The sequence below is a fragment of the Loxodonta africana genome, chromosome 8 (genome assembly GCF_030014295.1).
Source record: "Loxodonta africana isolate mLoxAfr1 chromosome 8, mLoxAfr1.hap2, whole genome shotgun sequence".
Taxonomy (NCBI): Eukaryota; Metazoa; Chordata; class Mammalia; order Proboscidea; family Elephantidae; genus Loxodonta; species Loxodonta africana.
The window spans coordinates 82,908,803-82,925,082 of record NC_087349.1 but is presented as its reverse complement, the minus strand read 5'-3'; the positions used below and the strand labels follow the sequence as shown (position 1 = coordinate 82,925,082).

General features: G+C 38.9%; 1 protein-coding gene across 2 annotated transcripts in view; it reads left to right on the top strand.

Annotated features, from left to right (window-relative positions):
• RAPGEF5 (Rap guanine nucleotide exchange factor 5) overlaps window positions 1-16,280 on the top strand; it is a 274,113-nt gene that overhangs the window by 59,772 nt on the left and 198,061 nt on the right. For both annotated transcript variants that reach the window (XM_064290063.1, XM_064290064.1), the window contains 2 exons: window positions 1,960-2,081; window positions 3,918-4,086. In XM_064290063.1, coding sequence (XP_064146133.1) covers window positions 1,960-2,081; window positions 3,918-4,086 — 291 coding nt within the window. The remainder of the gene's footprint in view (window positions 1-1,959; window positions 2,082-3,917; window positions 4,087-16,280) is intronic.

The following is a 16,280-nucleotide window of genomic DNA, read 5'->3' as shown; positions in this document are numbered from 1 at the left end:
GAAGCTGTACTTTAACAAGACACCCTTAGGTGACTTCTATGCACAATTTTGAGAAGCCCCAGTTTAAGAAACTTCTTCCCTGTCACCTATGACCAAGCAGATGTATTCATCTAGCCACCTTTTACAGACTGGCAGTTTTAGTTTGTTTGGTAAATGTTTTGTTGTTCTGAAAATATCCATGGGATAAAAGCTCTTTATATGCCCAAAGATACTGGCTAATTGACAGAGGTGTTGAGGAATTAATTAGTTAATTAACACTTTGAGCATTTAACATGGAAGGTGTCCTGTAGAATTAGAACTTCGTTTTGACTGCTTGGTCTAGTTGCCTGTTTTGTTGTGATCTGTTTTCTCGTCTTGTTTTTAAAAAAAATCCATATATTTGACTGTTAATCTTTTTAATATCTTAATGCTAGCCTGCAACTGAACATGTCTGGAACTAGCTTAATTGCTTTAGTGTGTCTTTCAAATAGTGATGCTTTACCAAAAAAAGTATTCTTTTATAAAAAACTAAAATATTTGATCAAATATCTCAGTGGAAAAGCTTACTACCTTATTTTTCCTTCATCCCAGGAAACGTAGAACTTCAGGGCATTTCTTCATATTGTTGGTCACTGGGCAATTCCGAGGTATTTGCAGTTATTCCAATCACAAGAGCCAGCAAGATAGACAGTATTTTTCTCTTGTAGGAATACAAATAAATGATGACATTGCTTCGTCTTTGAATACCAAATATAGAATAAAGATAGCCATTTACATGATACATCATTCTCTCTTTTAGTATTTTGATGACATTTTATCATAAGGGAAGTTGAGATTCAGTTAAACTTCTGCCAATGAAAAAACATATTTCAGAAAGTTTTTTTTTTTCCAACTGAGGCTGATAAGGAATAGTAGGCATGAAGATACTGCTTGTAATACACAAATTGAAGCATTCTTTGAATACAGTTGTGTATTTTCAGGCAGCTTACAGAGATGTATTTCTCCATGTGGTTAGTAGAATCCATCACACACATGTGGGTTTGTGGGTGTATGACCTAGGATGTTTAACTAGGCTACATAGATTGTATTAAAGAGATTAACAGTCAAATTTATTATTGTTCTTTGAAACAATTTTTTTTTTTTTTAATTTAGTCTCTATTTAAAGAGTAGCAAATAAAAGTATACCTAGCCATGATCAGAACTTTGTCTAACCTTCTCAGAATCAGTTTGTTCTCAAAGGGACTAGGTAGAAAAATCTGTAAATGGTTGACCCAATGTTTATCACTACCAACTTGAGGTTCATGTTTCGCCAAGGCAGAAGCATTATCTTTGTATATGGGCTACTAAATGTATTCCTTTGTTTATTCAAACAATTTTTTTTTTTGTAAACTTAATGTGTGTCATGTTGTTGTTGTTAGGTGCCGCTGAGTCAATTCTGACTCATAGCCACCCCATGTATAACAGAACAAAACACTGCTGGGTCCTGCACCATCCTCACAATCATTGTTATGCTTGAGCCATTGTTGCAGTCGCTGTGTCAGTCCATCTCATTGAGGGTCTGTGTTATGGACTATTCTAATAGGGATTTAAAAATGAGTTATACAAAATCTCTTGTTAACTCTCTAAGAAGGTTGCAGCTGCATCCCTATTTTTTCACGGTGGCAGTAGGGCATACCTTCCTAAACCTGTGTTCTTTGAAAATTATTTTCTAGGGGAAGAGGTAGATATTATTCATTTGGAAAAAAGTATAATTACTAAATGTTAAGTGCTTTGAAGGGAAGGTCCAAGAGAATCTGACACTAAGTTTCTCTAAGGAAGTGATATTTGAGCTAAAATTTGAAAGATGAATGAGGAATATGTAATTTATTCCTTGGGTTGCTTGTTTAAAAAGCAAGCCCATGAAAGAAATGTTAAGTGTCATTTTTTTGGACAAATTAATGGCAACAATATTTTACTGTGATTTTCTTTGCTTTTGTTCAGGAGAAGCTGCGTTGGATCAGAACTCGTAGACTGGCTTCTAGAACACTGCCCTTTTGTCCAATGCAGATCGATGGCTGTAGGGGTCTGGCAGCTCCTACTGGATATGGGAATTATGTTGTCAGGTTAGTTCTGTATGTTTTGAAGTCACAGCACCATTTTATTATGTTATCAGATCAAAATGTCCTTGATTTTCTAAAGGATGTTACAGTCTGGATGGAAATTGTTTTTACAGGTAAATATTTGCATTCTCTTATTTTATAAATAAAAGTAGCAGGTCATTTTTTGATTCGGTTTTTTCTCTCGTATCTTTTGTAAAAAAAAAAAATAACTTGCTGACTGATAGACTTTCTTACCCCCACCCTTCTCTACTCAAAATGCTGCTCACAGGCTTTTTTTTTTTTAATCAGTGACATCTTTAGTTGCTCTAAATGTGATTTATCTTGCTGTACTTAGAGTAATCATCAGAAACTGATTTTGTAAGTGGAATGTGTATGCCATTTTAATTCAGACTTAGTAATCGTGAACGGTTAGAGATAGGACCCATGGAAATGAGCTGTTCAAACAGAACAGAAAATAGATGTTAACTAGAAACTAAAATAGATAGTATCTCTTAGTTGAGCCCAGGGAACTGAAGGATTCAGGCACTGTGAATACTTAACTTTTTTACTCAGTTGCTAGTCGGTTACTACGAAGCTCTTTCTTTTTTTTTTTCTCTCTCTATTTTTTATAGATAATAAATATTGAGGGCCAGAGAACATAGGTTCGAGAAGGCAAACCCCTGGTGCCACTGTGAAAAAATGGTGCAGATGGGGAGGCGGCCACAATCTTCTTAGAGAGGAAATAATACCTAGCACCTAATGCTCTCCTTTTAGAAAACCAGTTAACTAGGTTTATCCAAGGAGCCCTGGTGGCACAATGGTTAAGAGCTCAGCTGCTAACTGAAAGGTTGGCAGTTCAAATCCACCCATTGGCTCCGCAGGAAACCTAGGAAACCCTATTCTATCACATGGGGTCGTGATGAGTTGAACTTGATTTGACAGCACCCAACCACAGCAACCTTGGAAGAAGAGAGGTATTATTATCTCACATGCTAGATTTAGGCTTCTGTTGCCGAAATATTTTGTGTTAAGTTTCTTTGGAAAAGTCTCTGGTTCTTGTTTCCTTTAAAACGGGATTTCTCAATGTTAACAGTTGACATTTTGGGATAGATGATTCTTTGTTGTGGGTCCTGTGTATTGTAGGATTTTTAGCAGCATCTGTTTATCCACTAGATGCCAGTAGCAACCCCCAGTTATGACAGTCAAGCACCATCTCCAGACATTGCCACCCCAGGGGACAAAATCACCCCCATTGAGAACCACTGCTCTAGAACTTGCCACCATGCTGCATTTGTGTACTACTAAAATAAAATCCCTGAGTGGTGCAGACAGTTAACACTTCTCAGCTGCTAACCAAAAAAGTTGGAGGTTTGAATCCACCCAGAGGAGGGACCATGAAAGAAAGACCTGGTGAACTACTTCCAAAAACAGCCACTGAAAATCTTAAGGAGCACAGTTCTACTCTGCTTGGGGTCTCCGTGAGTTGGAATTGACTCGACAGCAACTGGTTTGGTTTTTAAAGTAATTAAATTATATTATGGTTCACTTTGGGTTGCTAAAAAAATTTCTCACCACCCTCTTTGAATTACCATTGATTTCGTCTGTATCTGTCTATGAAGCAGAAAAATTATAAAATACATGTAAATATGGTGGCCAGAGCTTCAAGTAATAAAAACAGACTGGCCAGTAAGTCCTTTTCAGTTTAATGAAGTTGTGAAAAGGAGTGGGCTTAGAATGCATATTTATAGTAGTCCTACTCCTGGCTTCTTCCTCCTAGGCCTTTCAAGTTATTATTTAGTTTTTGACTCTCTAAATAACATACTTTTTAAGACCCATCCACGCCTTTTTTGTTTCCAATAGTGGACCGGCATCTGCACTTTCAAGATACCTATGTTTTCTACCAGTTTTCATCTGATGAATGTAGCTGCCTGTACTGTGAATTTGAAAGAGAAGAAGAATGGCAAAATGGGGTCAAGCTTTTACTGCACCTTGTGCCTCTCATTCCTGCTAGATCTGGCATATGTGAACTGTAAGTAGATCCCACTTTGTTTGAGAAGTGATTTTCACTTAGAGAGCATTTACTGTGTGCCAGGGACTATGCTCTGCCCTTGATGATCACTATTGTTTAAGAGTTAGTTAAACTATTCCCATTTTTTCAGATGCAAGTTCAGAAAGATAAATGGCTAAAAATGAAATACACCTAAGAAATGTCTAAACTAAGAATCAAACCCCAGAAGCCCATGCCTCACCAGCCGTGCGAGTCGACATATGAGTACATGATCTGAAATGGGGACAACACATGGTTTGGCTCAAGTTGGGATAAAATAATAACTCCCTTCTTATCCAATATCCAAGGCGTGACTTTCTTTCCCTAAGAAAGAGCTCAGGAAACATTTTTAAAAATAATCTAGAAGCAACATTTGGCAAATTAAAACACATGAGTCATTATCATATGAAGATACTGAATTGCCATATGATGACAATGAATTAAAGCTAATTAATTAGAGAGGCTTTGGGAACAGGATTTGAGTCATGATATGGCAATTCTGACATGCCTTTGTTTATCTGTAGCCATATGACAAACTTTGTATTGTAAACTGCAGATTAAAATTTGAATTACTAATTTTTACAAATGGAGAACACTTCAGTTTTCAGAATAGTTTCACATACTGTTGAATCTTTAAGTTCTGTGAGTTAGGAGGGCAGGTGGTATTGTTCTCATCTCCTAAGAAGGTAGATTCAGAGAGAATACCCTACAACCATCACAAAGATGTTAGTCTTATTAGTTTAAAAAGTGGTAGTTGATACTGAACCATTAATACAGACTGTTTTCTTTGGAAACAAAGTATCAGAATATTATGAGACACTGTACATTTAGAAAAATTGCTTGTTGAAAATGTATGCCAGGCACTGGACTAAATGATTTATGTGCAGTATTTCATCTTCGTATGAATTCTATAAGACAGGTACTATTATTATCCCTACTTTATAAGCAAGGAGCCACAGAGATCAGGTGATCTCTCCAAGAGCATCCGGTAGTCTCACACAAGTTGTGAGTAGAGTCTTAGGGTTTGAATCCATGTCTGTCTGGCTGTAATGCCCATGCTTTTAACATCTGCAAAAGTTATGGACTCATTCTAGCTTCCCCTTCTGAGAAGTTATAAATGTAAACTATAAAAGTGTTAGACCAAGTTCTGAAATGGTTATGAATTCCCCACCACCACCACTACAGTTTATGGTGGGCCTTGCAGTGGCAAAACAAAATTCAAATATAATTCATCACTCAATTAGTCTGAGCATGGAAAATGTTCTTTAATTTGCTCTTAATGTAGGTCAGAAATGTCCTGAGAAACATTTCAATAAAAGTTAACAAGCTTTCTAGGAAGGAGTGGCATGCTTTTAAACTAGAAGTAGCTGCCACCGGCTTTGAGTCTGTGGGACTGGCACTCTCTAGCTGCTCTTCTCATCCACCTTCCTGTCCTGCACACGGGATGGGGCAGTGCACACAATTCCACGGACACACCCAGATTAACCGAGCATGCTCAGATTATAAAGGCAGGTGAAATTAACTTGCAGGTAGTATTCATAATTACCTCCACCCCTTCTCCCCCAGTCAGAAGGGTGTTAGAATGCCAGCTGATGAAATGACATTGTTATAGGGGTAGCCCCAGTCATCTCTAATTTCTAAAAATGAAAATACTTTTAAAATTTGGGTCCCAGCATTAACTACAGATCACTTGCAGTCTTTTGTCAGCTGATCACTACAAACACAGTGTTATGGCTCTGTAGCTGAGCATCACTGTAGCATGCCGTGTTATCAGCAATTTTTTTTCTACTTTTGTATACATGTGACTCCTACTGGGAGCTATGGACCTGTCTGTATATATTATAGATACTATTATTTATATATATCATATATATAAATAATAGTATATTATAATAATATATATATAATATATATAATCACTACCTGAATATAAAAAGATAATATTACTGAACCATCGGAAGCCTCTTCTGGAGAGAAAGGATTTTTTTTTTCTTCCTATATTAGAGCTGTAAGCCACCTACTAACGTTGGTAGAATGCTTTTGACCAAATTTTGGAAAACCAAACTTCAGGTTATTCAGTCTAAGAATAAACTATGGTCAGAGAAAAAGATGACCAGGGATGTTGGCCTCTTTCGATTGTATTACCACAGCCCTTTACATGGTCCGATGCATAAGATCCCATCATACCTCTTGCTCTAATCTGACAGAGTTCATTCTTTCTAGCCCTCACTCCATTTGTACCATCATGTCAGTGTGATGTCCTTGCTCTTTCCTCTGCCTTTTACTTTGTCTATTCAAATTCTACCCACCTATCAAGGGGGAGCCCAAGTCCTTCCTTAACCACAGGACTTCTATGATGTCTCCAGTTCCCACGCTGATCTTACTGTTGTAACTTACTGCTTTTGCTGTTTGTACCAAAGATTTTCTATTCTTTTGTATCATTCTTTGTCCTGTATTGTTTCATTTTTATCCATTCTACTGAAATGCCTCCTGAAGTCTTCTTGATTCATTAACTTACATTGTCCGTTCATGTGCAGAAAGCCCTGCAGCCCTTTAAGCCACCTTTTGGATATTTGAAGGCTTTTGGTCTGCCTGTGTGCTTCTACATTAGGTCTGTCTCATTTGATATCTAATCTCTAAGTCTCCTTAAAACGATGCAAGGAAGCCTCTTAATATCTCCATGTAAACAGTTGTGTTCTGTACAAATACTAAAAAAAGGGGGCATTTTCTCATTTAAAAAAGAATAAATAAAGCAGGAGGAGAAATTGAAGCTGCTGCAGGTTTCTAGGCTAGTTTGAAGAAAAAGAATTTTTATTCTATACAAAATAACATTTATACCCAAACTGAGTAGGCAGTTTGGAAAGAACTGAGTGAGCCTGTTGTCAAGGGTACTTACTATCTTTGGGGGGAAAAAGTAACAGTCGTGGTATCTCGTTCAGATTAAAAGCCAAACCCAGTCACCCAGAATGTACCTTCTTCTAACTCCTCTTTTCTATGGGGAGAGAGCAGCACAGCTGAGGAATGATGAAGTAACCATGTGGGGAAGGCAGCCTGATAATTCCCTTAATACCAGCAAGACCTTTCTCTCTAATGCAAACTAGTTTGAGAATTTAGGCTGTGAGGAAGCTTGACTCTTTCAGTTCTACTGCTATTTCGGTAGCTTCTCGCTTGCCAGCAGTGGGAGTGGTAATGCTCTAAACAGACTGAGTCTAAGAGCTTTGAATATGTGAAACCATGTTCTACCAATTATAGGGCAGTTAACATTTATGTTGTTATTAAAAGAGTTATGTTGTTCTTTTTAGGTGCTGCCTAGTTGATTCCAACTCATAGCAACCCCATGCGACAGAGTAGAACTGCCCCATAGGGTTTTCTTGGCTGTAATCTTTACAGAAGCAGATCACCAGGTCTTTCTCCCATGGAGCTGCTGAGTGGGTTCAAACCGCCGGTCTTGCAGTTAACACCAGAGCTACCGCCAGAGCTCCTTAAAAGAGTTATAGTGAGCTGCTAAAATTTCACTCCTGCTACACTCAGATATGTAAAGAAAAATCTATCTTCTTTATTTTTCTCTGAGTATTCTGTTGTCTGCATGAGTGTCCATCCTGCTGAGTGGCCAGAGAGAAGGAAAGGAAACCCCACAATTTTATTATAAGCCAGTGAAATTATTCTCATGCAGTACTTACTTACAAAAGTCGCTATAGTTAATTGTTTAGCATATTCTGGTAAGAGTTCAGTCTCTGCACCTCTCCCTGTTCCTCAGCAAATCAGCCTCTGGTGGATGGAGGAGTGGTGTGGTCCCCTTGACCCTGGCAGTGGAGGACATGAGAGCTCCTCTGTCAGGTAGGCCCTTCTTCCTCCTCACTGATCTTGCCTAGTGGTTGGGCAGTCAGCTCCCGAATGAGCCCTGAATGCCATTGGTCCTGGTATTCTGTTGACGTCTGCTGCAGAGCCTGGGGCTGGTATAACTTGGGTCTGTCTCTCTCTCAGCTGAATCACAGCCTGGTGGGCTTCTCTGGCTGATGTGTCCCTCCTCGATGCTACTGGCGTTGCTGACTCTCCTGAGGTCTGGCTGCAGCTCCCATAGGCATCCCATTCAGCCAGTTGAGCTTGCTGAAACAGCCTACCTCACAAGCTTCCTACCCTAACTTTTCCTGGTTCCAACCTATGGTTAAGCTTTAGGGGGTATACCTGTGCTTGGGTGTCCGCACCACACAGGAACAGAGGATGACTTGGGAGAAAGTAGCTCAGACTCTTCCCTTAACCACACTGCACCTTCTAGTTTCTTTTACTGGGTCCATCCTTAGGTTGTGGTAAGGGTTGTCGGTGAGGTATCTTGGAGCCTAAATGAGAAGTCATTTGTTTTTTTTAACCACCTTCTTAACAAGGAACCCTGGCCTGTCTTCCAGTGTCTCTTTCCCTCTCCTTTCTTCTTTCCATAACCCGTCAGGACCAGAAGGAGTGAGCTTTTCTCTAACTTCCTTTGTAATGTCCAAGCAGAAGGGGCTAGCCTCAAGTGGTGTACTTCCTTTGTATCATCTTATTCCTGACACCAGCCACATGGCTAAATATTAAAGGACAGGGTATAAGAGAAGGAGCATTTCTTATTGCTTAAAAGGGAACCAAAATTGAAGATTATTTTTAAAAATATCATACCTGTTCATTGTTATTATTGTTACTGAACAGTGTACTTCATTGGCTGGTGTGCTAATATTCAGATTCCTCAGTGACCGCTGCTAAGGAAACCTTAATGCAGTGGGGCACAGTGAATTTTGTAGCATCCATGATTCTGTGCTCCAGATAGAGAAGTGGAAGGCACTTGAGGTAGATGTGACAGTGAAGGCAGAAGACTGGTGGCATATTTGAGGCAGTAAATGGCAACATGATGTGGCTGGAACCATGGGCTGCAGCCAGGAGACCTCAGACTCTTCGGGGGAGAGAGGCAGGGCTCAGAGTGATTGCAGGGGTTCTGCAAATCTATAGGGGAACCGAGTATTACCTTTACATGGAGCAAAAAGGATGTTTTACATGTGTTGTTTTTAAACTGTATATAGATGCAGCTGAAATAAATAAAATACAGCTTAAGTTATCACTTGAATTCATAGTAACATGAATTATGTACTTGCTCAATCAACATATACAGAATCCATGGGCCTGTTTCGTTCTTTTGTATATAGAGTCACTACAAGTTGGAAGCGACTCGACGGCACCTGACAACAACAATCTTGAAAAAAATGTGGAACCACTGGCTTAGCCACTTGGCCTAAGCTTCCTTGGTGGTGACAACAACAATAAAATCTACAACAACAAAAATGATTACCACTTATAGAGCATTTACCATATACCAGCCACTGTTCTGAGCATTTTACTTATAATGACTCATCAAATACTTAAAACAACCCTTCAAAATTACTGTTGTTATCATAATTTGACAGGTGAGGGAGATGAGGCAAAGCAGGTTATGTAACTTGCCAAAGGCACACAGCTTGTGAATTAATCCATGACAGGACTTTGTACTTGGTGGCAACTACATGAATTGAAGACAAAATGTAAATTTGAAAGTAACCTTATGGCAGTGGTTCTCAACCTTGTGATGCTTTTAAAAAATAAGGAGCTATCTGTCATCTGGGGTGTACTGATCAAGGATGGGGAGGGAGAGATGAGGCGTGAGTATCAGTATTTTCTGTAAAGTTCTCAAGGTGACACTAACGCACGCCAACATTGACAGCCATTGCTCTATAAGGCTAGCCTTACAGACAGAGCTTTCTTAACTCATAGTCAAATAAATGAGAGTCCCAAAATATTACATAAAGTACCCAGACTCATATTAACCTGACATGAAGATGATTTTATTAAGCACGGTACCTACTGGTGCTTGACTGACACTTCTGAAAATTTCACAAATTTAGCTTCATAAGCATTTATATTTGACAGCAGTTGCCAAGATAAATGAATTTGTTCTTCTTAATTTTTAGGTAAGGAGAAGGGGCAGGGAGTAGGGGGTCTGAGAAAAGATACCCACGTTTCACCAGTAGTGCTGAGTGACTTACTCAGTAGGCATTTCCTTATCCTCAGATTTGCATAAAGCAATGTGCTTGGCCCTATGAGGGATACAAAGTATATAAATAATGTAAGGCCTTGAAGGATTACAGGGGGGTGAGATTAATTCACATGAATAAAAAGGTAGGAAGTAATGTGCCACAAAAAGTTACATCAGTAGCAAGTTTTTATGAGAATTCTGAAGCAGTGAAGAAACTGAAGTATCTTCTAAGAAACAGAAATATTTTATCCTATACATTACTGAATTCTTTGAAAATAGGTAATTATCATGTGGAATAGTTAACCTTTCCCTAGCTATGGAAGATTATTTTAATGTATTTTATCAAAGGTTACTCTTCCCTTTTTTTTTTTGTTTCATACGTTTTGATCAATCACCTTGCCATCTTTAACTTCCCATGAACAAGAGATCAAAAAGACAAGTTTCCAGGAAAAAAAAAATGTTAGGGTAGAGAAGCTAAAACTATATGAGCCCCTCATCACTACTCTTTAGTGTGATAGGATAATGAAATATTTTCTTCCTAAAGTGTTGCTTGTCTTTTCATTCTATTAATAGGAAACCCTGGTGGTAATAGTGGTTAAGTGCAATGGTTGCTAACCAAAACATCAGCAGTTTAAATCCACCAGGCACTCCTTAGAAACCCTATGGGGCAGTTCTACTCTGTCCTATAGGGTTGCTATGAATCAGAATTGCCTGAACAGATACGGGTTTTGTTTTGTTTTGTTTTTTGGTGGTACAAATATATAATAGAACAATTGTTGTTGTTGTTGTTAGGTGCCATCAAGTCAATTTCGACTTACGGTGACCCCATATGATGAAGTAGAACTGCCCCATGGGGTTTTCTTAGCTGTAATCTTTATAGAAAGAGATCACCAGATCTTTCTGTCATGGAGCCAGTAGGAGCATTCTAACCACCAACCTGTTGGTCAGCGAAGCACTTAACTGTTTGCACCTCCAGGACTCCTAATGGAATACTACTTAGCAATAAAAAGGAACAAACTACTGATACAACAAAATGGATGAATTTCAAGTGCATTTTGTCATGTGAAAGAAGACAGACTCAAAAGGCTATTACTGTATGATTCCATTTATGTGATATTCTGGAAAAGGCAAATTTATGGGATTAGAGAAAACATCCATGGTTGCTAGGACTTGGGGTAGAGGAAGAGTTAACTATAAAAGAGCAGCACAAGGGATTTTTTGGGAACTATGGAACTGTTCTGTACCTTGATTATGGTGCTAGTTACCTGGTTATGTGCGTTCACCAAAACATATCGACCTCTACAACAAAAAGAGTGATTTTTACAGCATGTAAGTAAGTAAATAAATAAATAAAAACAATCTACTGATCGTATTTTTTCTTGTACAGTAAGCGTTCAGTACAGTATCTGGATTTCCGTATGCTGTGGACTGAGAAATAGGCATAATAGAGCAGACCAGGTACCAGAGAGAGAGAAATAAAGAAAAAATATGGAAAGGCAACAAAACCTGGAGAAGTTTCAGGAAATCTTTTACTCAAGTACTTATACAAAATGAGACCCATTGCCACATCTTGTCCTCGTACGATAGACTTTTTTTTTTTTTTGGCGAGGGGTCATGATATGTCTGAAGGAACCCTGGTGGCACAGAGGTTAAGTGCTCTGCTGCTAACAGAGAAGTCGGTGGTTTGAACCCACTGGCTGCTTTGTGGGAGAAAGATGTGGCATCCTTCTTCCATAAAGATTACAGCCTGTGGGACAATTCTGCTCTGACCTACAGGGTTGCTATTGGTTCAAATGGACTCAGTGGCAACAGGTTTGGTTTTTCCTATGATATGTCTAAGGATCCCACCAGCCGCTCTATGGGAGAAAAAACTTGATGATCTGCTTCCATAAAGATTATAGCCCTGTGTTCGATAAAGTCCAACACCCATTCCTTATAAAAACTGTCAATAAAATAGGAAAAGAAGGAAAATTCCTCAACATACAAAACCAACAGCCAACATCATTCTCAATGGAGAGAAGCTGAAAACATTCCCCCTGCGAACTGCAATAAGACAAGATGCCTTTTTTCACCACACCTATTCGAGGGTATTGGTTTTTTTGGGGGTATTTAACATTGTGCTGGAAGTCCTAGCTAGAGCAATAAAGCAAGAAAAAGGAATAAGGGACATCCAAATTGGTAAGGAAGAAGTAAAACTATCCCCATTCATGGATGATATGATAATATACATACCCTTTGCCATTGAGTCGATTCCAACTAATAGAGGCCCTCTGGGACAGAGTAGAACTGCCCCATAGTTTTCTAGGGAGTAGCTGATGAATTGAAACTGCTGACCTTTTTGGTTAGCAGCTGAGCTCTTAACCACTGTGCCACCGGGGCTTCACTGTACTATACATAGAGAACCCAAAAGACTCCACAAGAGAGCTACTGGAAGTAATAGATTCAGTAGAGTATAAGATATACATACAAAAATCAGTTGGATTCCTATACACCAATAAAGAGAATTATGAAAAGGAAATCAGGAAAGTAATACCATTTACAATAGCCCCTAAAAAAATAAAATACTTAGGAATAAATCTATTCAGGGACATAAAAGACTTATACAAAAAAAAAAAACCTACGAAAACACTACTGCAAGAAACGAAAAGAGACCTAGGTAAATGGAAAGATATACCGTGCTCATGGATAGGTAGGCTTAAGATTGTGAAAATGTTAATTCTACCCAAAGCAATCTACAGATACAATGCTATCCCAATCCAGATACCAACAGCATTCTTTAATGAGCTGGAAAAACTAATTATTAAGTTCATATGGAAAAGAAAGAGGTGCCAGGTGATTAAAGCATTATTGAAGATGAACAAACTAGGAGGCCTCGCACTACCCGACCTCAGAACCTACTATACATCTATGGTAGTCAAAACAACCTGGCACTGGCACAATGATGGACACATTGACCAATGGAAGAGAATCGAAAACCCAGATGTAAATCTGTCCACCTACAGCCACCTGATCTTTGACAAAGGCCCAAAGTCCATTAAATGGGGAAAAGACAGTCTTTTTAACAAATGGTGCTGGCAAAACTGGATGTGCATCTGTAAAAAAATGAAATGAAACAGGACCCGTATCTCATAGCATATACAAAAACTAATTCAAAGTGGATCAAAGATGTAAATACAAAACTATAAAGGTCACAGAAGAAAAAATAGGGTCAATGGTAGAGACCGCAATAATATAGGTATAAATAGGATACAAACCATAACTAACAATACACAAACACCAGAAGATAAGCTAGATAACTGGGATCTTCTAAAAATTAAACACTTATGCTCATCAAGAACTTCACCAAAAGAGTAAAAAGAGAACCTACAGACTGGGACAAAAGTTTTGGCTATGACATATCTGACAAAAGTCCAGTCTCTAAAATCTGTAGGAAAATCCAACACCTCTACAACAAAAAGACAAAAAATCCAGTTAAAAAATGGGCAAAGGATATGAACAGATACTTCATCAAAGAAGACATTCAGGTGACGAACAGACACTTGAGGACATGCTTGCGATCACTGGCGATCACTGGCCATTAGAGATTTGCAAATCAAAACTACAATGAGATACCATCTAACCTCAACATTACTGACATTAATAAATAACAAATGTTGGAGAGGCTGTGGGGAGCTTGGAACTCTCATGCACTGTTGGTGGGAATGCAAAATGATATAACCATTTAGGAAAATGATATGGCACTTCTTTAAAAAGCTAGAAGTAGAAATACCATGTAGCAATCCCACTCCTAGAGATGTATCTTAGAGAAATACCGTGTTCATTGCAGCATTATTCACAATGGCAAAAAGATGGAAACAGCCTAACTGCCCATCAACAGATGAATGGATAAACAAACTATAGTACATAACATAATGGAATACTACAAAATGATAAAGAACAATGATGAATCTGTGAAATATCTCACAACATGGATGGATCTAGAGGGCATTATGCTGAGTGAAATCAGTCAATCACAAATGGACTAATACTGTATGAGACCACTGTTATGAAAACTCATGAAAATACAGAAAGAAACAATCTTTGATGGTTATGAGGGAGGGGAGAGGTAGGGAGCAAAAAGCACAAACTAGACAGTAGATAAGTGATAATTTTGGTGAAGGGTAAGACAGTACACAATACTTGGGAAGTCAGCATAGCTTGACCAAGACAAAGTCATAGAAGCTTCATAGACATACCCAAACTCCCTGAAGGACCAAGTTACTGGGCTGAGAACTAGGGACCGTGGTCTCGGGCACATCTAACTCAATTGGCATAACATAGTTTATAAAGAATATATTCTACATCCTAATTTGGTGAATAGGATCTGGAATCTTAAAAGCTTGTGAGCAGCCATCTAAGATATGTCTACTGGTCCTACCCCATCTGAAGCAAGGGAGAATGAAGAAAACCAGAGACACAAGGGAAAGATTAGTCTAAAGGACTAATGGACTACAACTACTACAGCCTCCACTACCAGACTGAGTCCAGCACAAGTAGATGGTGCCTGGCTACCACCACTGACTGCTGTGACAAGGATCACAATAGAGGGTCGTGGGTAGAGCTGGAGAAAAATGTAGAACAAAACACAAACTCACAAAACAAGATAGACTTACTGATCTGACAGAGTGGAGAAACCCTAGAGTGTGGCCTCTTGATAGCCTTTTAACTCGGTATAGAAGTCACTCCTGAGATTCACCCTTCAGATTGGACAGGCCTATAAAACAAAATGAGACTAAATGAACATACCAGCCCCGGAGCAAGGATGAGAAGTCAGGAGGGAACTGGAAAGCTGGACGAATGGAAATGGGGAACCTGAGGCCAAGAAGGGGAGAGTGTTGACAGGTCGAGGGATTGGCAAACTAATGTCACAAAGTAATACATGTATTAATTGTTTAATGAGAAACTAATTTGCTTTGTAAACTTTCACCTAAAGCACAATTTAAAAAACAAGAAGAAAAAAATATATGTATTGCAGCCTTTGGAAACCACGTGGGACAGTTCTACTGTGTCCTATAGAGTCACTATGAGTTGAAATTGACTAGACAGCAACAGATTAGGCTTTCGGTATATGTCTAAGGAGTCCTGGTGGTGCAATGTTTAAGCGCTGGGCTGCTAACCAAAAGGTGGGTTGTTCAAACCCACCAGCCGCTCGGTGGGAGAAAAGACTTGGCAATCTGCTCCCTTAAGTATTACTGCCTAGGAAGGATCGCTATGAGTCAGCATCAACTTGACACAACAACACAATGATATGTCTAGAAAAACTACCTAAAGAAATACTGGTAATAATATCTCTCTCTTTTTTTCTTCCACCATGCTGAAAATTGAAAAAGCAGAGGAACAGACAAGGAGAGTCTTCCTTATGAGAGAAATGGTGTAGGAAGGGAGAAGGAATGCATTTATTGCAGTATGACCTCTATGATTAAGTGATATTTAGACTTGTCTTTGTTACGTGACTATGATTTCATCAGCAATCACCATCTACCCAAAGCAACTCAAGCTCAAATAAAAGGGCAGGACAGCATTGTTTTCAGTCTCTTGGTATCCCCAAATAATGCTGTTTTCCATAGAAAGCTTAACTAGTGGACAGTGAGAATGGAAAAGGAATATTCTCTCAAACGAAGATCAAGGGAATAATTTTAAAACCGTAGCCATTTCTGTCTCCTTTCTTTCAGTTCCCTCCTGTACCTTAGTTTACAACCTCCCTAAATAGAACACTTGTATTATGTCTGAGGCTTATCGAGGTACAAGTACATTTCAGTACGATGAGGAGTCAGCGTGCATAATAGGCTAAATATTTCATAGGCCCTCCTAGAGCTCCTCGTTGAGGTGCTACTTTCACTCTCATCTCAGCCTCACAGCTTCTCTTGTTCTTATTGATCCTACATTTCTCAGACTTTTACTTCTGAATTTCTTTCTCTTTGCCCAGTTCCTCAGCTCTGCTTTCTCTGTCTTCAGCCATCGCAGGACATGGTCCCTTCTTGTTCTGTAAGATTTCAAAGGTAGATGAAAAAAAAAAGGGAGTGGTTAAATAAAGAGCCTGAGGATGACAGTCTCTTTGTATTCATGAAGTGGATCTTCAATGCCACTCAGTAGTCCAATTAAT